Raw genomic sequence first — 23,049 nt, 5'->3', positions numbered from 1 at the left:
CCAGGAGTTGGACTGGATGGTCCTTGTGGGTCCCTTCCAGCTCAGGATATTCCATGATTTTCTTGTTTTCCACTCCTACTTTACTGGTGGGACCCTGCTGCTGACAGCTGGATGGTGTTGGTGATGTTGGAGCTCCCGTGCTGGTGGAGCTGGAAGGAGGATTTGCTCACACCATAAGGTTGGTACCTCTCAGCAGAGCTGGTTGGAGCTGCTCATTCTTTTCTTGTGAGCTTATGAGCTCAGCTATTCAAGGGAGGAACTCTTTGCCTTATGCAGAAGCAGGACTGAAGGGAGAGATGACATCCTTGGGTGCCAACACTGCCAGTCAGGACCTGGGGTTGACATGACCTTAAAATGTTTAACAGTAAAAGCAGTTTCCAGCCTCCGCTCGTTTGACTCTGGCACTGAGAACACAGAGATCCCTCCTCAGAGCCCACTGGTGCTCCACTTAAAAAATATTTACAGTGAAACCAAAACTGACATGTAACACACTACGGTACAAATTCTAAACTTGCCCCAGATTTGTCCACAGAATCGTTAGAATTTGTAGCCTGCCAGCCTGCTTAGATTATTTTGCATCAAAACCATGCAGAAGTTGTAGTTTTGTATGGTTTTGACACGTGCTCTGTTTCTAGTTTGGTTTCAGCTCTCGGTGAAATGCGAGGTTATGACTCTTTCAGTCAAAATGAAAGCGATTCCGATATTCCCCCGTGTGTAAATCCAGACTGCTGAGTTTCCCGTGGCTCACTTTGCAGTTTCCTTATGAAAAACTGATTAGTGTTCTCCTTGGGGGGAGGCTGCTGCTCTCTGATCCTGGATTTGGGGTTATAAACGGGGCACATCAGGGACCAAATGCTGTCCCCAGGGGCGGTGGCGTGTTCGGTGGGATGGGGCTGGAGGGGCAGTGGGAAGGGAGCAGGTGGTGGCTGGAGGGGTGGGAATTGGTAGAAGACAAATGTATGGGACCTTCTGGTGAGTGGGAGACCTGATCTGGGACAACAGGAGCAGTAACAGGTGAGATGAGTATCCAGTTAAGGGGGGTGAGTTACAGGTGGAAATGATTGAGGCTGATGGGCTGCAGGATAAAGGGAGGGTGGGAATGCTGGGACTGGAGGGGGGGGCTGAGCTTGCAGAGTGGTGAGTAGAGCTGTATGTGGCACTTTTCCCAAAGGAGAAGGGAGGGGGAACTCCTGGGAGCGGCTGAAGGAGGGGTGAGACCCCAAAATGCTTCTGCAGTGCAGAGCGAGGAAACCTTTTGGAGAGGGGTACCCACAAGGGTTTGGGTACTGGAGCTGGAAGGAACAGGGCAGGAGGATGGCTGTGCCCTTTGTGATGGAAGAGGTGCAGGAGAGGAAAAGTTTAACTGCTCATTATGCAACTTCTGCTTGGCTGCAGTCAGGCCACAGGGATTTCTGCTTTGCTTTTGGTTGGGGCACAGTCAAGCAACCTGGGCCTGGTTTGGAACAGCTTGAATTCCTACTTGGGCTGTTGCTGGCAGCAGTGTTGGGGTTCCAGCTCCAGTCCCAGCATGGGGGAGATGCCACACAGCCCCCAACCCTAGAGGGGTGGAGGCTGCTTGGTGTGTCTGAGATGGAGAGGTTGTGAGCAGGCAGGTTCCCCGTGACCCGGCTGGTGGGCTGGGGTGCTCCCGAGGGAAGGTGGGCTGCCTTTTGATCCCTTCTGAGAGCCTGAGTTTAGAAACAGCAGAAAACAATTTAGTGCCTCTGTGCCAAGCTGCTCTTCCAGGCTCTTTTCTGAAGATGGAACCATTTACTGTGACAGATGATTTCTGTTCCCAGACGAGGCGATTCCGAGGCTCAGACTCGCTGAGGAAACGGCTGATGCCGTTGTGACAGTTTGACATTCCTTGACATTCCTCGGTTGTGGGATGTGTTTCACCCTTTTACTCGTAACCCTTTCACTCCTGCTGGGTTAAGCAACAAATCCTTGGGCAGGGACCTTGTCCTGAGGTGTCAGGGGAGTGGTCACTCCCTGGTTGTGGCTCCTGCCTCAGTGCAGCCGTGTGAGCTGAGGGCTTGTTCCCCTCCCGGGTGGAAAGGGAGGGGTGGGAGAGTGAAAGACCCTGTGGATGGACTGGAGAGAAGCATGATTTGGGGTGTGCAGTGGTGCTGAGGTGAGGATGGTGCCTGGTGCAAGTAAGAGAGATGCTTTCCCTGAGGATCTCCCCCTGTGGAAGGAGGACAGGCAGAGCAGGGCAGGTGGGAAGTGTCCTGTGTGCCCTCCCTTCTCCCCCACCCCCTTTGTTTTTAACAACTCTCCTCTTCTTTTCTTGAAGGGGGTTTCCAGCAGCAGCCAGAGCCTGGGAAGTCCCTGGCAAAGCAGCTGCTGTCTGAGAGGCAGGATAAAGAGGGGAAGGGATCTGATGATTTGGGGAGGTCAGTGACCAAACCCACCTGCTGCTTGCAGGAGTGGGAAGGAAGGGAAGTGGATTCAGCTGAAAGTGCTCCCTGAGGTTTCTCTTTGCAGCAGGGCTGTGCTGGGGGCCTCAGCAGAGCAGGGAGGTAAATGAAACACCTGTCATTTTTTAGGAGGAGCTGGCACTGGTGCTGGTAAATTCAGTGACACCTGAGTTCTTACAGTTGACAGCCATCAGAGGTGTTTTCAGGTCTGGGACCTCTTTTGCTTCACAAGTGTGGGCAGACCAAGAGATCTCTGGAGGAGGAGGGTGTGGAGTAACTCAGAGAACCCTGGAATGGTTTGGGTTGGAAGGGACCTTAAAGCTCATCCAATTCCACCCCCCTGCCATGGGCAGGACACCTTCCACTAGCCCAGGTTGCTCCAAGCCCCGTCCAACCTGGCCTTGGAGCACTTCAGGGATGGGGCAGCCACAGCTTCTCTGGGCAACCTGTGCCAGGGCCTCACCACCCCCACAGGGAACAATTTTTTCCTAATACCTGAAACTACTCTTGGAGAGTTTGAAGCCCTTTCCCCTTGTCCTGTCACTCCAGGCTCTTGTAAATAGTCTCTCCATCTTTAGTTCCCTTCAGGTACCAGAAGGGGCAACTAAGTAACCCCAAAGCTTGTCTTCTCCAGGCTGAACAATCCCAATTCTCCAGCCTCTCCTCCCAGCAGAGCTGCTCCAGCCCTCTGATCATCTTGGTGCCTCCTCTGGACTTGCTCCAACAGCTCCAGGTCCTTCCACTGCTGGGGACCCCAGGGCTGGAGGCAGCTCTGCAGGATGGGGGGGTCTCACCCGAGCTGGGCAGAGGTTTGAAGAAATGCCCTTTCGAGATCCAAAGGTTTTCCATCCTGGCCTTGCACTGTGTGTTGGTTCTTTGTGGCAGGGATTGATGTTTTGGCAATACAGAAATTCTTTGAGGTCTTGTTGGAAGTGCTGTTACAGGTAAAGAGCTGGTCCCAAAGCTCTTGACAACAAATGTGCATTATTTGCTCCCTTCACCCTCCTCCTAAATCATTGTTAGGTACCCTTTTTGGGTGGTTACTATCATCAGATGCCAGATGTAGAAGTTTAAGTAATTAGATACCACCCTCCCCAGTCTCAGCCAGGCTCTGTGGAGTGCTTTGAAATAAAAGCTATTATTTAAATCTGGTTTATATTCCTGCTCCTTATGTATTGTTTCATAGTATTTTCTTTCCCCAGAGCTGGAGCTACGGGAGGCTCGTGCTCCTTCTTCCTAATTCTGAAATCTAAAGCCTTCTCAGGGGGATTTGGCTTCCTGTAGGTTCCTGGCTCTCCCCGGTGTCCTTCCTCCTCTCTTTCTCTGCCATCTCCCCTGCTTTCCCTTCCCTCAGTTATATTAAAAGGCTCCCAGTAGCTTCCAGCTTGCCTGGTCAGGACTAGAGAGCATCTTCTGATGCTTTTTCTCCCCTGGAAGGTTTTATTTCAGCTCAGAGCTTGTTAGCAAGTCTGTCCAACGACAGCAGTGTGTCAGCACCAGGTGCTCTGAGCAGCTGATCCCCCTGAAATGGGAAAACGAGAACAAGGAGGGAGAAGAGGATTTATCTCCCTGTCTGCTCCTTGCCCAGAGCTACTCTGGAACAGAGGGACATCCTCCAGCTGCAGACTGGGCTGCACTGGTGTGGTTGGAACAGCCTGAGTGCCCCAGGGAAGCTTTTGAGCAGTGCCACAGCCCAGCCTGCTCTGTTTGCTTCCAAAACAAGGAGGCAACGGGGAGATAAGGACTCAAAAACCCCCAAAGCAACCACCCCAAAGTCTTCAGCTTTGCTTCGAATGGCAAGAAAACAAAAAGGTGTTAAGAACAGAGGGCTTTGTTGTGTGTTTCTGTGTGGCTGTGGGGTAGCACCGTGAGAAGGGGGGTGCTTGGCTCTGCTCCTTGCTGTGGTGTTGTTACTTCTGCGTTGCAAAACTTTGCAGGGGAATTTATCAATTGAAAGCTTATTTGATTTTAATTTCTCTGATAATAAAGCAAATGCCAGGAATATTCTCCTCTTTCTTCTTTCTGTTAGTGCAACCTCAGCCTGCAGCATCCAGCACAGGGCCTGTTTGATGCCCCGTTGGGTCAAAGGGGCACTTGGGCTGTGGCTCCAGGCAGACTTTTTGGGGGGGTGCAAAGTGTAGTTTGGCTTTCATGCAGAGCTCTGTGCTCTTGCTTCATTTCTTCTGGTTGGGCATTAAGTAAAAGCTGAGACTTCTTCTAATGGGGGGAGAGAGAGAAAAAGCCACATGACCGGAAAGTTTTGGATTTCACATCTTTAAATCTTTACCAAGCATGGAGAATGGGATTCTCTCCTTCTCCTGCCACGACAGGCTGAGCCTGGGCTGGAAGAAAGGAGCTGAGGTGACAGGGAAGTATGGGTAGATGGAATCATTTTGGGTGGGGGACTCTTTGCTGCACACTTGGGTTGTGTTTATTGGGAGAACAGGGGTTTGAGCAGCGCTGGGTTTGGGGGGAAAGAGGAGCCTGGAAGGGGAAAGAGAAGGTGGAGGGAGGGAGTTAATGGAAAAGTACAGTTAAAGCAGCTTCTGAGGTGGGAATAAGTAGTGGAGGTCTATTAGCAGCGATGCCAATTTCCATGGATCACTTTGTGTAAAGCTCAGCTCCAGCAGGGAGAGGAACGTTCCCGTGTGAGCTGTCAAAGCTGCCTCGAGTGGGAGGGAGCTCAGGGCCACTGAGCTCCTTCAATCTGCAAAGGAGGGATAGTCTGGAGAGTGACAGTGCTCCAGGTGGGACATGGGAGACTGGGATGGGCTGAAAGCACCCAAATATGTCAGGAGGTGTCGGGGAGAAGTCCTGGCAGTGAGCAGCCAGAGGGAAGATGGGAATGTGATGGGGTTTGTGCTGGGGCTGGAGACTTAAAGGGGTGCAGAATCCCAGGAAGAAGCTCCAGGACGAAGGAGAAGTGGTTGAACATCCCCTGGTGGGTGTGGCAGCCCGTGCCCAAGGTGGAAGCAAACTTGTTTGACCTGGAGGGAGTGGGAAGATGGAGAGTGGAAAATCCCCAAACACAAGGCCACGGGGAGAGAGGTTTCAGAGCACAGGTTGGGGAAGAGGAAGAAGCACAGGCTTTGGGGGGAAAAGGGACTTTTTTACCCCCCTGACTGAGCCAAGGTCAAAGGGAAGGTTCCTGGAGAAGGGAGTGGGGTCTGTTATGCTCAGTGTAGGGATACAGTTTCTCCAGGGGTTCAGGGAGAGGAAGCAGTGACAAGCTGATAAATAACTTCCTTTTTTTCCCCCCCCACTGGATCTGTGCTTCTCCCGTGTTGCTGAAATCCTTTGGAGAATCAGTCTTGAGTTTCAGCTGTTCCCTGTGTCCAGTAGCACGGGAACTGCTCTTGGAGACGGAGCTGGTGCCTTGGGAAGAGCAGGGGAGAGAGGATTGAGTGGAAGTGGGAGCTTCCTGAGGGATGTGCTCCAAAAGATGCTGGAGATGAGGGGGGAGGGAGCAGAGTCATCAAGGCGGCGGCTCAGCCTGGGGAGTGTCCAGGAGAGGGAGCTGGATCCGGGATGGAGCAGCACGGCTGGGAACGCTGCTCTGTGAGCAGCTCATGGGCCGATGGCCTGGGAGGTGATGGATCCAAACACTGGAATGGTCGGGATTTGGTTTGGGGGAGGTGAATCCCAGCCGGATTAGTGCTGTTGCTGGTGGCGTTTAGTTGTGGATGTTGACGTGTGAAACACAAGTGAAAAATCCACATTTTGGGAGAGGGGAAAAAACCACTTTGGAGCCCAAACTGGGCAATCCTAAAATGTGCACCTCATGTCAACTCTAACCCTGTCTCTGCTGCTTTCAGACTCAAAAAGGCTGTGCAGGACTGTCCCTACAATGTGTACTTTTCTGCAATTGCTATAGTTTGTTTTTCCTAATTTACCCTTTCCTTCTTTGTCTTGCATACGGTGCAGGGGTCTAATTTAGACTTTTTTAGACAAAAATGTGCTTGGCAGTTATGGGTTGGGGCAGCAATTCTGGAGCATTTAGAGGTGAATTTGATTAGCACTTTTGGAAAACTGTGCAGCAAATTGCAGTGCTAATCATGGGCAATCGAGCCATGGAGTTTTAAGGCAGAGCTGGTCTTTAGTTGTGTTGCTTTTTGGACTTTTTTTAAACCAAAAATGAAGATATTAAGCTGTCTGAAGCTCAAAAGCATCATATTTTTGCTGGTTTCACATATCAGGGGTTCTGATTACGCAGTTGTGCTGAACTTAGTGTTGGGAGAAAAATATGAATAATATTGAATAATGTGAATATTTGCAGTCAAGAACTGATCCCGTAGGGTTGTGATCAGTTTTTTTCTTGTACCTCACTGACCATAACTGGGCAAAACATTCAGTGTGTCTTTTAAAATTGGTAAAATCATAAATAGTTGGTATGAAAGATGGATGGGAAGAGATGCAGCCACTTAACTCCCAACTTTGTTGCGTCATCACTGTGATTCAGGAGCTGCTGGAATCAAAGGGAGCCCTCCCAGTGACCTCTGCTGTGGGTTGTGACTCGTGGTGGTTTTCCAAATGAGAACAAAATATGTGGTGTGTGCAGAGAGAGAGCTGGAGAAAGTGTTAAGTGGATTAACTGAGCCCCACTGGGGACCTTTGTGTGTGTCTGGGGACGTTCAGTTTTATTCCCTGGGGCTGCAGACTTTTGGTTGCTCCTCAGACTTCAAAGGAATGGGAATCCAGGCCTGAACTGGGGGTTTGATGTCAGTGTTCCAAGCGAGGGGCAGCGAGCAGAGGAACACCAGGATTGTTGTTTGCAGAGTGACCCTGTTCAGATAAGGGAGGCAACAAATGTGATCATTAACCAGGGAGGTTTGGGGGGAAACAAATTGGCCTTTGGCAAGACCTTTGGGATTGCTGTGCGTGACATGGCTGGGGTTTGATAATATTTGAAGGATGGGTAAGTTAGTGGATGGAGCCTAATCAGGGAATGTTGGCCTCCACTGTTGGTTTTTTTTTTTTCCCTGAGAAATGGAGATTGCTGCAGTTACAAACTGCAAATTGGTTACTGGAGGAGATTCTTAAAATATGAGCTAATCCCTAGGAACTGACCAACTTTCTCTGTAGAACATCAAATTCTAGGTCTATAATCTGTAATTAAATTGCTTCTGTGCTGTTAAAAAAAGCAGCTGGTTGTTCTAAGATGGTCCAGTGCAGGAGCACAGACACTATAAATGGGAGAGCTGTAGGGACATGGGAAAAGTAGCAATTTAGAGGACGGGGAAAATATTAAGACTTTGTATTTCCAGGATGTGAGAGGATCCAGAAAGTCAATCCACAGCAGAGCTACTGTCTTTGGCAGTTGGGATGGAGAACTGTTAACCACTGCTCTGCCAGAAGGATTGAAGGGTGGTTTGAACAGCTCTGGGGTTCTCAGGATGGGAAGGACATGGACCTGCTGGAATGAGGCCATGGAGATGCTCCAGGGGCTGGGAGCCAGGCTGGGAGAGCTGGGAGAAGGAACCTTGTGCTTGAGCATTGTAATGACTGTTGGGTTTTAACAGAGATGAAACCTTGAATAAATTCCTTCTGAGCCATTAATGTACTTCTGTAACTCATGACTCAGAAATCATCCAGGCTGAGGGATGTATTTTAACAGAGTTTTCCCCCCTCCTTTTTTTCCTAGTTGTGGCCTTCCTGGTGGCATATCATCAGAACAAGCAGCTGATAGGAGAGAAGGGGCTGCTGCCCTGCAAACTGTACCTGCAGAACATCAAGAGGTACTTCAGAGGGAAGATAAACCTGGATGCCTTGAGCTATGCCCCAACCATCATCTGGTTTCTGGATTGGTCTGACATGGACAGCACCTTGGACTGCCTTGCCCTGGCTGGCCTGGCAATATCAGCCTTTGTGTTGGTGGCTGGATGTGCCAACATGATCCTCATGTCCATCCTGTGGCTTCTCTACCTCTCCTTGGTCAACGTTGGACAGATCTGGTAGGTTCTCAGCCACTCTGCTTTGTTTTTCTCTGGTATCTGATGCTGTTTGCCAGGACAATGCCCTGCCCAGCAGGAATTCACACAGAGCCTGGAGTTTGCCTTTTGTGGGTGCTGTGGTTGAAGGGAATTGGCTCTTGATATTTGAGATAAAGCTGTATTTTATTTATTTTATTATTTTTTTACTCCTTTGACTCTTCAGATTTGGGGTTTAAAATTTAGTCTGGCACAGGCAGGTGCTCCTGGTGTGCAGCAAAAACACACCAAGGGATTGGGTTGGGTTCTTCTGGGAAAGGGGTAAGAGAGAAGGGGGGTTAGATGATGTTGCCTCAACTTCTTCTCTTCTTAATATTACATATGAAACAGGAAATGAGGTGGTTCTTGTTAAGGAGTGGGGGAAAGGAATCAAAGCAGCCCAGCAACACAGTTCATTCAGCTGTGGTTACATTTTTCATTAGATCCTCTGAAATGGGTCACTGGGTGGTCAAAACCATATTATTATTGTGCACACAGTGTGACCTGGAATTCCCTGGAGAAAGGGATGCTGGGTGCTTCCAGTGCAAGTAAACACAGGGAAAGAGCAAAATAGGGATTAGCTGAAATTCTCCCTGGGAATTGTGGTGGCAGGAGGGGTGAGCTGAGAGCACCCAAAATCTGATCTGGTGGCTGGGTGGGCAGCAGCATTGGCCTTAAACTAAGGCTGGGTTTAAATCTCCCTTCTCACACTGGTTTGTCCACGGGTTTAGGTGGTCCTTTAACTGTCTTACTGCCAGTTTTGGGCAGACTGAGAGGTTTGGATGAGTTCTGATGCTTCCCCAGGGTAGAAGATGACAGATCTCACCCCGTGGGGAAGGATGGTGCTGTCAGGCCATTCCCGACCGAGTTATGAGACAGCTCAGCAAAGAGGCAGCTGAAAGGAGGAAGAAATTCCTGCTGTGGCTACGTTGGTTGGAGTTGTTGTCCAGTCCTGGTGTTCCTGTTGCTCTGGTCAGGCTGGGCTCCTGTGACCCAGCACCCCTCCCAGCAGAATCCTCTGCTGTAGGTGCCTGGGCAGCCAGTTCCAGGAAGATATGGAATGATAAGGAGGAATAGAGCTCTCTCTTCTTTAGGCCAGTGAGGAACAATTTATTCCTTTTATTGCTTTTGCTCTTTTTTTTTTTCCCCTATTTTAATTTTAAATGTTCCTATTTGTTTTGGGCTGGAGTCTCCAGATACCGGGTGCTGCTGGAGGAGAGACTCTTTCAACTGCTGTCCAGCTGGCTTGGGCTCAGTCAGGGGAAGCTTTAGAAGAGCAAACTGTCTCCTTTGAAGGGCAGGACACGCTCCCTGTCTGTCCTGGGACCACCTGGGAGCTGGGGAATACTCTGGGAGCCAGGGGACAGCTGATCCTGCTGGGACAGCACAGCTGAAGGGCTCGGGGGATCTCACAACCCTCAAGAAAGCTGCTCCTGGGAGAGGCTGATGGGAACTCTTTGTCAGGGGGTTTGCAGGGTAAGGATTACTTTGGCAACCTAAAATCCTGAGAACTGATGTTGTGCTGGCCCTGAATTCTTGATTTGCCAGTTTGTTGTTGGCTCTGAACTGTGTGAATTCAGATGCACTCTGGTGGTTCTCAGCTGAGCTTTCAGAGAGCAGCAAGGTGTCAGTTCTGGTCCCTGGGAAATGTGGGGCCAGGATTGCCAAGTTGGAAAGTGGAAAGCACTGGGAAGTTTTGTTTGTAATTCTGGGCACAGTGTTCCCAAAACAGCTGTGGGTCTGCTCAGCCTAAACCTGGATGTGTTCTCTGGGCCATGGGCTGCACTTGTAGTGGTGTCACACTTTGATCAGGAGCTCAGTGTGTCTGTCTTAAAATACTGGTTTGGGTTTTTTTCCCCCATCTGCCAGTTTGGACTCTTCCTTTTGATGTTGGAGGGGACTGCCAAGAACCTAAAAATCTGCCAGTGCAAGAGAATATTTAATGTCTGACCCACTGGGTGAAGTGCTGAATCATTTTTATTTTAACTTCAATTTTCCTTGTAATTTCTGCAAACCATGCAATAAAGTGGTGGTAGTAAGAAGTGCCAGTTTGAGTAGAGCAGAAGCTGTTAAACAAAGATAAGAATGCTTTAAAAGATTTTTTTTTTTTTGTGGGAATTCCTCATAGATCAACATCCCTTTTGCAGCCTGCAAATCCTGCTTGGCTGGGTTCAGTCCATGGTGCAACTCCATGGGTCCAATACAAATGGCTTTGTCTTTCTCCCCAGCTTCCTCCCTCCTGAATATTATCATGGATTGTCATCTGTTTAAACAAGGATGGGAAAACCTGCCCTTTGTGTAAAAGTAAAAATCCTTGTTGCAGGTGAGCCCATGAAACCTCCATGTGTGGGTTTGTTCCCTGTGGTTTCTGCTGGGACATTGACTGGAGGTCCTGTGGCAGGACAAGCTCTTTGGGAGAGGCCTTCCAGCAGAACTTAAATCATTTTTGTACCAGAATAACTAATGCACTTCCAAAGTGAGTTGGTAATTCTGGAATAAACTCACTTTCATCCCACAGTAAGGTGCCTCCAGAGAGCTATTACATTTTCTTGCATAAACAAACTTTTCAGCTACTCTTGCCACCGATCTCCTGTTTCTTCTTCTGTTGTTTCCTCCCCCCCAGCACTTCCAAATGGCATCTGAAAAGCTTTCCTTTGCCTTGGTTATTGTGTAATTTCATTTTTTACAGAGCTCCTTGCCCGCTGTTGGGGAGCACAGTTTGTAAGACACTCGATACAAAAGCTGCAATTATGGGGGTTTAAATCCTATTGCCTTTTTTTTTTTCTCCTCTTTCATGACTAAGATTCTGGTCGAGTTACAAGAGCTCAAGGGAATGGGTTGAACAAGCCAATAAATAAAATGTTAGAGCGCAAGGTGGCTACAACTTTCTTTTCAGTGTGTTCTTCCCTTGTGGAAAACAGTGGTGGAGCTGCTGCTAGCAGGTATTTAGGGTAAAATAAGACCAAGCAGCACCTTTTTTCCTGCAGGGAATATGAAATAGAGCTCTGCCTGTGTGCCCTTCAAAGCCCCTGTGCCCAGCTGGCTCCCAGAAAGTTGCTGGTGCTGCAACACTTTTCTAGAGCACAGAGGGGAGTTGATGCCTCTGTCTCTCTGCCCCCAAATACCTGGTGGTTTTTTTTTATATTTAGCTGATTGAATAATAGCTTGAGGCTTTCATATGAAAGGACTTATTGGAGGGACAAGCACGCTGCAGGTCGTGGAAGCTTGTCTGTGAGGCTTGTAATTTAATTGCAATTAAATTACCGTCCTCAGAAGTTCATTTGCAACAGAGGAAGAAGAAAGGCTTGTGTGTCGTGGAGGGTTTGTGGTTTATGTCTCGTTAAAAAGCACTTGACCTGTGCTGGACTTTAATCACTGTGCTGGTGGCTGGGTCAGGCTCAGCTCCACTCACTGCTGGGGGGCTCAGGAGATGCTCAGAGCTGTGTTTTCCCTCTCCAGGAGGGCATTAGTAGCCATTAAATGAACCTCTTCCCTGTTTTCTTTCCTCCCATACTCTACAGCTTTGGATTTTGAGATTGAAGCACTTGGGGTTTTGTCTGGTGTGATCCAAATAAAGGTTAGAGCCAGATTTCTCCTGAGTTTCTGACTCCAGGTTGTAACACAACCAGGGTGGGAACTGGGGGCTGGATTTGGCACAAGTTCCTTCCCATTTTGAAGCATGTTGGTTTGTGACCCTTTTGTGATGAGGGCACAGCTTAGAGCGTGAAAAGAATCATCATGGAATGGTTTGGGTTGGAAGGGACCTTAAAGCCCATCCAGTCCCACCCTCTGCCATGGGCAGGGACACCTTCCACCATCCCAGGTTGCTCCAAGCCCTGTCCAACCTGGCCTTGGACACTTCCAGGGATGGGGCAGCCACAGCTTCTCTGGGCAACCTGTGCCAGGGCCTCCCCACCCTCACAGGAAGAATTCCTTCCCAATATCCCATCTCACCCTGCTCTCTGGCACTGGGAAGCCATTCCCCCTTGTCCTGTCCTTCCATCCCTTGTCCAAAGACCCTCTCCAGCTCTCTTGGAGCCCCTTCAGGCACTGGAAGGTCACAATTATGTCACCCTGAGGCTTCTCTTCTCCAGGCTGAACAATCCCAGTTCTCTCAGCCTTTCCTCCCAGCAGAGCTGCTCCATCCCTCTGATCATCCTGGACCAGAATAGTTCTGCTCTGACACACAAAACAGAGCTGGAAGAACCCCCCTTGGAGCTTCCAGCAGCCCAGACCCAGATGAGGATGAATGAGGGATCCACGCGGGGCCACTTGAGCCGGGGTGGGTTTTGTGAAGCAGTTTGGGTAATTCAGGAAGACTTTTTTTTTGCCTGGCCCTGAGCAAGCAGCCACTGAAAGATCAGGAGCTGTGCAAGCAGGGAATAGGAACCTGGGTGTCCTGGGTTTTATCAGCACCCTGGTTCACCTGGGAAGTTCTCTGTGCAGGCAGGAATGGATGTGTCAGCTGTGCTTAACCAGGTGACCTTTGCCAGGTCTTTCCATCAGTCTCTATCCTGCTTTATAGGCCTGTCTGGAAGTAATACAACCTTGTACTGAGGGACTGCAAGACTTAACTGATACCAGCTTTGCAGATATTAGTTTGAAGTGGAAGGAGAAATTAATATTGTGCCTGAATCCAGCATACAATTTTATGTATTGAAAAAAAAAAAGTATCTGAGATTTTTAGATAAATCACATTAACAAATCTCACCTTGATGCATGGGCCAAACAGGGACAATCTGGAGGGGTTTTTAGGGCTTTGCAAATAACCTTTTTTTTGCAACCTGGCTGTATTTTTTTTCCAGCTCTCCAAAATATCCCAACGACGACAACAACAAAACTTAGACTATCTAATTCCTTTATCTGGCCTTGGCAATAAACCCCAGGAATTCCTTTGTTATTGTGGGTCGAAGCTCCGAGCTGCCCTCCCTCTCTGCCCAGAAAGAAAAGATTATCTCTAGAAACGTAAACCAAGAGTTGCAGGATCTCAGGGGGTCATCCTTCCTGTCCAGGAAGCTGCTTTTTGGCACTTCCTACCCCGCACAGGAGAGAGGGAGGGATCGGTTTCAAAGGATGCTGAGAGCAGCCCCGAGCTCTTGATATGACACATTAATGAAAACAAAGATTAATACCATGTGACACCGTTGCCTTGCAGTACAACTGGGAACTAATGAGGCTAATGAGAACCACATTTTGGGTTGAGAGATTAAAATTTAATCAGGGCTGATGTCAGAAATGAATCATTTAGCATGGTTTTTTTTTTTTTTTTGGTTTGGTGTTTTGTTTTTTTTTTTTCCTCCCCAGCATGTGGAAGGTTTTCCCTCCCTGCCCCAGGCTGGGTGTTGGTTTAGCTGCAGTCCTTGAGAGGGGTCAGTCCCTCTCCATCTGCTCACCTGGAATGGAGTGTGGCTGGGCAGGAGGAGGGGGATGCTGTGGCTGGGTTAGTCCTCAAGACCTGAAAACATGTGAGGTTTCTCCTCTTGGTCTCCTCTCAAGTTCAGTGCAGGTGACAATGGGGTTTGTGCCTTTAATTTGGGGCTCTTCAAAGGTGCAAGTGGAATCTCATAGAGTTATTTAGGCTGGGAAGGACCTCTGAGATGGTGGAGTGCACCACTAAACCACATCTCCAAGCAGGAGCAAAGAGTGCAGGTGCCAGGGGATATCCAAGGGTTTGAGTGTGTCCCTGCCCACATCCCAAACCTGGGCATTGGTGTGGGAGAGCAGAGCAGGCTGGAAAGGCAGGTGGAGATGAGCTGGGTTAAGGCAGCAGACCCAGCTCTGTCCCAGCTTTGAGAAGATCTGCAGGAGATGGGGGTGCAAGAGCTGCCAGAAGCTTTAAGGGCTGTCAGGGGCTGCTTGAGCTGCACCAGGGCTGGTCATTGCCTCCTTCCATGCAAATATTCCTGGAAAAGAACAAATCTAACCTGCCACTGAAGCACAATATGTAAAACAAGAGCAGAGGTGTTGGTGACAGGGTGTGTCAGAGCTTGCAGAGTTACTGCTGAGGCTCCTCAGTTTGTGCCTTGAAGATTAAGGTTGTGTGAGTAACTTCTAGGAACTTAAAGAGGTTTAAAAAAGAGGGGAACTAAAGAGGAGTTTAAATATTTCACATTGATTGGTTTTACTGTTGTTTTGCCTTATTGCTGGCTTGGCTTCACTTAATCAGTAGCACCTCTGGAGGATTTTTATTTTTGATTTCAATCTGTGGTCTATTTGTATTCAATTGAGGGTCTGTAAAATTAAAATAAGAGCAAAGAACTGATGAGATGATGGTGTGGTTACTGTGTGGTTTTTGCAGTGACTGATGTACACAGGGCTTTGCCAGAGTCCCAGACAAATATCTTTTAATTGCTTATTTTCTGGCACATCCAGTTACCAGCTGCATCCACTGAATAGACTTGGGGATCCATCCCACAGCTGAAAAACTTAGAAAAAGAAGGAATGATTTTTTTTTAAATTTTTTTTTTGTTTTTTAAACAATAACTTGCCAAACAGCTTCATGCACCCAGTTTGGTCCAGCACGTGTTTATGTTGTTCAGCTTGGGGAACTTTTCAAACAGCTGTGGTTGGGAAGGATGTTAATCCAGGGATTGGTGCAGCCTGACAGTGATCTGGGTTAGGGAAGGATCCAAGCCCTGGTGGGATCTGTGTTTACAAATTTCCCTAATCTGTGTTTACCAACTTGTAAACCGTGTTTACAAATTTTCTTAATCCGAAGATTTATTGCTGACAACAGTGGTCACTTCCAGTGGTGCTGGAGCATGGCTGGGCTGGGGTTCCTGCCCAACCAGGAATTGTCTCAAGTTGCACCAGGGGAGGATTGGTTGGATATTAGGAACAATTTCTTCACTGGAAGGGTGGTCAGGCATTGGAACAGGCTGCCCAGGACAGTGGTGGAGTCCCCATCCCTGGAAGGGTTCAAAAACCCTGTGGATGTGGTTTTAGTGGTGAACGTGGTGGTGCTGCTGGCTGATGGTTGGACTTGATCTTACAGGTCTTTTCCAACCTTAACAATTCCCTGATTCCATTTGCAGGCTGAGCTGGATGTTTCTCCTGGAGAAACATTCCGGGTCTGTCTGGATGAACAGCAGCTCTGTCCTGGAGAAGGGGAGGCAGGAGACTGCAAAAATGAGTGAGTTCTCTTGCAGGAAGGGTCTGGAGTAGAAAGCAGGTGGCAACTTGCATTGGAATAACTCCTGTCTTTATGGATTTAGTGTGGGGGGAAATGGGCAGGCTTTGCCTGAGCCCAGAGCCTCACTGTGGGGACTCACACTCAGTTGGCAGTGAGGGCCAACCTTCAGAGAGATTAAAAAAAAAAAAAGAGTAATTTAATTGCATTAATTAATCAGGAAATGGAATAAGTGCAATTCAGTTTTCCTGGGTTTTTACCTGCAGGACCTTCCTGCTGGTAAAAGTAGGATCACAGTACTGGGGCTCTGACCCTCTTGTTCCAGGCCCTGATCGTGTCCAAGCTGTCACTGATGCCTTTGTTGTCCCTCAGTGTCTGGGTACAGTTGTGCACCTGCTTTTGGGGTCCATTCCAGCCTGGAGATATGGGCTGGTTTGGGCAGGGGTGGAGGAGCTGCCTCCCCTTCCTGCTGCCCTGTCCTCACCTTTCCTGGCACTCCCCATCCAGGATGGGTTAGGGTTAGGGTTAGAATCCTGCTCAGAGCAGGATTCCCAGGGCTGCCATTTCACCATTTGCTTTTGGCACTGGGAGGATTTAACCAAAGCAAACTCCACTGGAGTTTGGCAGATTCTGCAGGGTTTAGAATGATTTTTGTCTTTGGAAATGAGCACGGACAGAAGAGTTGGGGAGTGTAGCAAGGGCTTAGTTGGGTCATTCAGATTTGCTCTCCTACCCAGGCTTGATTTAGTTTTTTTGCCTTGGAAAGGGAAAACAACGTGGTGCTTTGCTGTTGGCCACGGGCAGAGCCTGTGGGATGGATGTGTGGGATGGGACAGCCCCATTCCTTATCCCCTGCTTTGCTCCATCCCTGCTCAGGCACCTTTCCCAGCACTGAGTAAACCTCACCCTTGAGCACTGTTGTTTTTTTTTTTTAATGTTCTCCCCATTCCTCCCATTTAAATGTGGATGTTGTAATTACAGAGCACAGAATCCCAGTTTTTAGAGATCTGTGACCACAATAAAGTGAATCCAGACACCAGAGTGGTTTCATTTGCTGCCACTGCAGCTGATTTCCTCCCCCAGCACTGCTGTGCAGTGCTCAGGGCTTGGCAGCCACCAAAACCAGCTGTCAAAAAACGTTTCTTACCCCCACACTTTTAAGTTAATGATGTTCTGAAATTAATGGTGCAGCAGACTGATCCTGTCATCTCATTTTGATGGACTCACTGGCTCTTGCCAGTGATGTTTCCAACTGGCTGCTTTGTTTGGAGGCAGAGTGCTGAGGAAGTGGATCCCCAGCTGCCAGGGACTCTACATACATATATATATATATGTGTGTATATATATATATACACACATTGGAAAAATGTTGGTTTTTTTAAACTCATCCTAAGTTTTACAGCTTTAATTTGGTTGGGATATCATGGTTCACCAACAAGCTTTCAGGCACATCAACAGGAACCTTTAGACAGCAGTGGATGAGTTTTTCCACTCCAGTGTCTCTGGTTGTCACTTTGCTCTGGAAGTGGCTCCAGCCCCACCCTGGGCACAGGAGAGGCACAAACTTCAGCAGTGGGGAGGAAATTGTGCTGTTGTGGTGAAAAGCTGAAGGAGCTGAGTGTGATTAGTTCAGGGAAAGGAAAAGTGGGAAAGGAGACAAAGATCTTCAAGTGTGGGAGAGCTGGAAGGGGATGGAACACTGGCACAAGTTGTCCAGGCAGGTTGTGGACTCTCCATCCCTGGAAGTGTCCAAGGCCAGGTTGGATGGGGCTTGGAGCAACCTGGGACAGTGGAAGGTGTCCCTGCCCATGGCAGGGGGTGGGACTGGATGGGCTTTAAGGTCCCTTCCAACTCAAATCCACGATTCTGTGGGAATTAGTTGTTTGCCATGTCTGTCTCCATGTGGACAGGACAGAAAGCTGTTGGTTTAGGTGGTGTAAAGGGAAAGCCTTTGGAATGTATAAATGGGAGAACACCAGGCTGAACACCTGGAGAGGGAGGTGAAGTCTCCAGGCCTCTGTCAGAGGAGATTCTCACACAGAAAAACCCTGTCCTGGGGCAGCTGGATTTTCCACACTTTCTCTACTTCTGTGGCTTAAGTCTCTTTTTTACCCCAACACAACGTGGGGTTTCTGGCAGGCAGCTCATCCAGCTCTCCCTGCTACTGGAATTTGGGAAGGAAGCTCCTCACTCTGCCAGCTGTGTGTCCTCCCTGTGATCTGAGGTGCTGCAGTTTCCTGGGGCCAGAGGGAGGACAAGGATAGTCAACATGTCCCATTCCCAGCCTTCCCAGGGCTGGGATACCTCCTGGAGGAGCTCCTACCTGCTTTCATCGTGGGGAGGTGCTGCTGTGGAAACCTCCTGGCAGCACCTTTGGGAGCTGAATCCTGGTGGAGAATAGAAAAATAGAAAACATGCCCATCCCCAAAGACCTCATCCCGAGCTCTCCAGCCCAGGGAAGGAGAGAGATTCATAATGGAGATGAAAGTTGCCATCTGGGTTCACTTTCCATCGAGGATGTTCTCCATGGAGAGCAGGGAGAGAAGCTGTTAACACCAGCTGTGGATTTAGGGATGCAGCAGGGAATTATCCTGCCTGTGGAAATCAGTTTAGCTGGGAGGATCTTGTGGTGTTGGGCACTGCAGGGAGGGGAGTGGTGGGTAGGACTGGTTTTACTCTATTTTTTTATTACAAATACAGATGTATTTTCCTTGTAAACATCAAGAGATGTAAAGGTAAAAGTTCCTGTCTGTGTTTTATACGACTTTTAATAGACTGTGTTTTGGAATTCTGTTTTGGTTTTGGAATGTTTTACAGACTTCTAAGAGGAATCCCTGTCCCAAATAACCCTTGCATTAAATAATCTGTGTAGCTCTGGGGTAACTGAGCACAAAGGGAATGGAAATTTATGGGGCAAGTCTGGCCCATGTGCTTTTCCTCCTCCTGGAGCAAATAGAAACCATCATCCCACAGGCTTTGCACGCAGGAAAAAAGATGTTATATGGAAAAGGTGATGTTTTCTGCCAGGTGGGTTTGGGACCATCCTGGTCCTTTGCCTGTGTGTGATTTTGGGGATGTGGGAAGCTCTTGTGGAGCCGTGTCCTCAAACCCAGCCTGGCTCTGCTGTACTGGCAGCAGGAAGGGTTTTCATCAGGAATAACATAGTTTAAACTGTGCTCTACTATCAATTTTTGCTTTCCAGGAATGTACTTGAGCTAGAATTAATCAGCATGACAACATGGTGAAAAGCATTTAACCCAAATATTTGATGATGTTTATGATTCCCAGCTGATATTCACAGCCTGAGTGTGACATGAATTTTGCCTCCAATGACAAGTCATGGATAATGACATTGTTTCTCCCTCCAGAAAACAGAAATGACGTCCTATTTTAATTTGATTTAGGCAATCCAAATGGCATATACTTTGAATTTCTGGCTTTGAAAAAGTGCAGATCAAAAGTTCCTCTGTTGAAATTTGTCCCAGCTTCCCCCCCCCCAGGGCTGCAAAATCACATCCATGTTTTTACTTGTCATTATCTGTCGGGAATGTTGCAAATGCCAAGACAGGCAGTAGTGAAAACCCTCATTTTTTTAATAAACACTCTCTTAACTCCTTATACAGGAGCTTGAAAAGGGAAAAAAAAAAAAGGTAATTAAGTCCCAAACTCCAACCTGAAATCTGTGGGATTTGGGTACCTGCCTGTTTGTACCTATTAAAAAAAAAAAAAATCCCTGCAAGAATTCCTGCTGCTTTTATGTATTTGGAGTGGGCCATTTGGTTTGGTTTCCTTGGCATTTGTATCCCAGGCTTCTTCAGAGAAATAAATTCACAAGTGTTGGCCTGTCATCACATGACAAACTCCGGAGCCCGGATTGATGTAATCGGCAACAGACACACGTCAGAGAACTTCATGTGGTTCAGAAGAATACAATATTTTATTAATTCCTCATTCTGTGTGTGTGTGTGTGTGTCTCTGTGTGTGTGTTTTAAATGAGCCTCAGGGGGTTCTTAACTTCTGCCAAGAAATAAGACTTAATTCCTACAAGTTTCTGTTGTGAGCAGCACCACGACCGTGGTGGAGAACAGCAGAGCGAGGTTCCCTTAGTGACAGATGTCTTCATAAAGACCTGCTCTTATTAATAAACTTAAAAATTACTGTGCATTTTAAAGTTGTTTCTTTGTGCATCAGTAGCTCTGTGTGAAATGGTCGTTCAATCTGTTGTGGGATGTTCAGATTGATGGATTTTAGAACTGATTGAACTGGCGAGTATCAAATTAATGCACCTATTTGGGGTGTTTTCAGTAGCAGCAAATCCTGCAGGAAAATCTTTAAAACCTGGGGTGTTTCTCAGTTTTAGGGTTCTTTTTGTTTGGCTTTTGGGTTGGTGTGAGATGCACTACACAAATAATAGTGTTAATGTAAAAGATAAAATTAATAAAGCCCTGATGTGGCGTTGAAGCTGTAATGGGAGCAAACACAAGTTACTGAGGAACAGCATCTTAAAACTCGTTAAACTTTGGGGTTTACTTGTGGTAGGAACTGATAATCTGACAGAAAGTCACTGTTGTAGCTAAGGCTAAAGGTAATTCCAGTAATTCCAGAGAAGACCAGGAGCAACCCTGTGGGAACCTCCTGGGATTTGGGATTGTGGTGTCCCTTCTGGGTCTGCTGCTTTAACATCTTCATCAGAAGGAGCTGGCCAAGTGCTTGGAGTGCTAAATACCACCTTACTGCCCAGAAATTAGGGAATTTGCTCTTCTTCCATTTCCAGGTAGCAGCAATTTACCATTTCAGTTGCATGTTATGTGGTTCAGACACGTTTCTGTGCTCTTTAGTGGTGTTTTGAAACTCAAAACGTGTGAAATGAGAAATAAAACTGATACAAGACATAGTTCCCTTGAATTGTCAACCAAAACATTAATTGTTTTGCCTCTTCTTCGTTTTGTTTTTCAGGTATTCCTTTGGTAAGTGACTAAAAATGAGAAAACCCGCAGTAATAATTTATTGATGCATTTGTGGGTATGTAGCTTTTACATTTCTCCAGCTTGTTTGCTTGGTCTTTCTCTGTGAAATGTTTTAAGTTTTGATTATCTTTTTTGTTTGTTTGTTTTTAAATGAAGTTTTTGATTGTCTTTCACTGTGTTTCTTCCTGCCTATAAGCTTTTAAAGTAAGGAAATTCTGCAAATTAGGATTGAAGGAGACTTGGTTAGAAGGGTTAAGTACCAAGAGACTCATTTGGAGGGTTATAGTTAAGATGAATAATTAAATATACCCGAGGCAGGGTCTGAAGGACGTCCCTGTTCCTCCCAAATTCCACTTTGCTTTCCACAAGTGAATGTCAAGAACCTCTCACATCCTGGGCTTTTCCCCTGGGGTGAGGGGCAGTTTTGCTCCCTTGGAGGCTGGGAAGGTTCATTCCCTGCTTTGCCCAGGTTGGATTTTCTTCCAGCATTAAGTTCTCCAACCCATTTCTACATGGAAAGGTAGAAATCCTGGTGGAAAACATTCCTGTCTGTGGAAATACTAGGAAAACTGCCGGTGTGCTGCTGATTTTCTGGGAAGTGCTGCCATGGCACAATGTCTTGGAACAGCCTGTTTGGATGTGTCTTCTCCCTGCTGTGGGATTTGTGGGTGGAGAAGGATCCTGGGTCATGGTGTGGATGGAAAGGGGATTCCCAAAGCATTCCCAAGTTGTCACAAGACAGTTACTAATGGGAAATATTCTACAAGAAGGCACAAGGATAGTTCAAATCCATTTGTATTGGGGGGGTTTGACCCCCTCTCCCCCAGGGAATTGCACCTGTGTCCTTGTTCCCAGTGGATGGTTTTAATCAGGGATAAGTGGACGAACTGTTTGAGTGGGAATATTGAGATTTATCCAGTGGAGGAGCAGAGGAGGATGGAGAATCCTTGCCATGGTGTCCATCAGGTATCTCAGAGCACATTTGGTGTTGAATGTGGGTGTTTGAACCAGCTGGCCAGGACAGACCCAGACTCCTGTTGAGGACACTCAGCCTGGACTCAAGTTACTCATCTCCTGGATGTTTTCCACCCTCACTGATGGTGTAGAAAAAAAAATTGCCTTTTTTTCAACTGGTGTTTCATCTTTTTTTGGCCTTTCTTTATGTCCTAAGTGGAGAGCCACCCTTCAAGGATTACTGAAGTCCTTTGTACGCAGTAGGGTCTCTCCCTTCCTTGTTTTTGGCTTAAGGGCCACTTCGGAATGAGATGAATGAGATGTAAATCTTGAGTTACTTTTGTCAGAATACAGGAAAACCACAATATTTTTGTTATAATATAGCTGAAACAACAACATTGTCAGCCATTGCTGGAGAAGTACATTAAATATTGCTGAGCTCTGGAAGCCTTATTCTTTGGGAGCATCCACTTCAAAGCAAAAAATCCTTAAAAAAAAAAAAAAAAAAAAAATTCCTGGAGAGTTCTTTGTAAATGCTGACTGTTTCCTATCCCCCCTCCAGGAAATGTGCCTTTTTTTTGATACATCTTAGGCTGGATTTTGGTAGCCTCTGTTAAAAACTCCAGGCTGTCCCTATGAATTTTAAAGAACTCCAGAGCCTGGAAATAGCAACAAGCTCTCAGGCCAATGGGTACTGCCACAGGTTTTGCTCTTTGCCCTTACTCCTGTCAGGGGAGAGTGATTAAAAACACTCCTCCCTTTGAGGGAATGAGGTGGGAAAGAGCCAGGCAAGAGCTTCCACGTTGGGTGTTTGTTTCTGGAAGGTGGAGAGATGCTCTGGGATGGAAATCCTGGGGAAGGTGTTGGCCTGGGCTTGGTGCTGCCCTCAAATTGGCTGAGCTCTGATAACTTTAGGTTTTATTTCTTGTGATTCAGGTTATAAATGTGGCTTTAGGGCTGTGTTTCAGTGAGTGTGGTGGTGTTACTTCATGCCCTTCCCTGTGGATGGGCACGAGGGTGGAGCTTCCCTGCTGGCACATCCCTGGGATTGGCAGTGCTCTGTTCTGGTGGGACTGGAGTACACTGGAGTGCTTTGGTCCTTCCTAGCTCAGTTGGATTCTGTGGAATTCTGGATTCTGGAAAGCAGAATATTTTGTACTGGTTGTATCACAAATTGTGGGAATGGGAGCAAAATGACTTTGATTTATGAGTGATCCAACCACTCTGAGCCTGCCTGAGAGGCCACCAGTCACATCCTGCATAAAATTCCATGTAGTGTTTGTGTCCCTCAGATGCTCAGGGGTCACATCTATGTGGATATTCCAGTTGTATCCCAAGGCAAATGATCACACTACAGTCAGCACTGAATGGATTGGGAGCTGTAGGAATTTTGGTGGTGTTTTGGTGGCCATCTGGCTCCAGCTGTTAGGATGTTGTTTGGACAGTACTCTCAGACTCATAGTGGGACTCTTGGGGTGTCCTGTGCATGGCCAGGAGTTGGACTTTGATGGTCCTTGTGGGTCCTTTCCAGCTCAGGATATTCTGTGATTCTGGGATGGTTGGATGGAGGTGCTGCCTGTCCTTGGTGGGGCACAGCTGCAGGGTCAATTCTT

The 23,049-nt window shown here is 47.6% G+C and overlaps 1 protein-coding gene across 1 annotated transcript in view; it reads left to right on the top strand.

Annotated features, from left to right (window-relative positions):
• The first annotated feature begins 7,331 nt into the window (after window positions 1-7,331).
• Window positions 7,332-23,049, top strand: part of LMF1 (lipase maturation factor 1) — a 150,725-nt gene continuing 135,007 nt past the window's right edge. The window contains exons 1-3 of the mRNA XM_018067618.2: window positions 7,332-7,335; window positions 8,002-8,371; window positions 20,472-20,482. Coding sequence (XP_017923107.2) covers window positions 7,332-7,335; window positions 8,002-8,371; window positions 20,472-20,482 — 385 coding nt within the window. The remainder of the gene's footprint in view (window positions 7,336-8,001; window positions 8,372-20,471; window positions 20,483-23,049) is intronic.

Source organism: Manacus vitellinus, unplaced genomic scaffold, assembly GCF_001715985.3.
Source record: "Manacus vitellinus isolate BGI_N305 unplaced genomic scaffold, ASM171598v3 scaffold_12_pilon, whole genome shotgun sequence".
NCBI classification, from domain to species: domain Eukaryota; kingdom Metazoa; phylum Chordata; class Aves; order Passeriformes; family Pipridae; genus Manacus; species Manacus vitellinus.
Note: the sequence above shows the minus strand (reverse complement) of the source record. Positions and strands in the feature narration are given on the sequence as shown.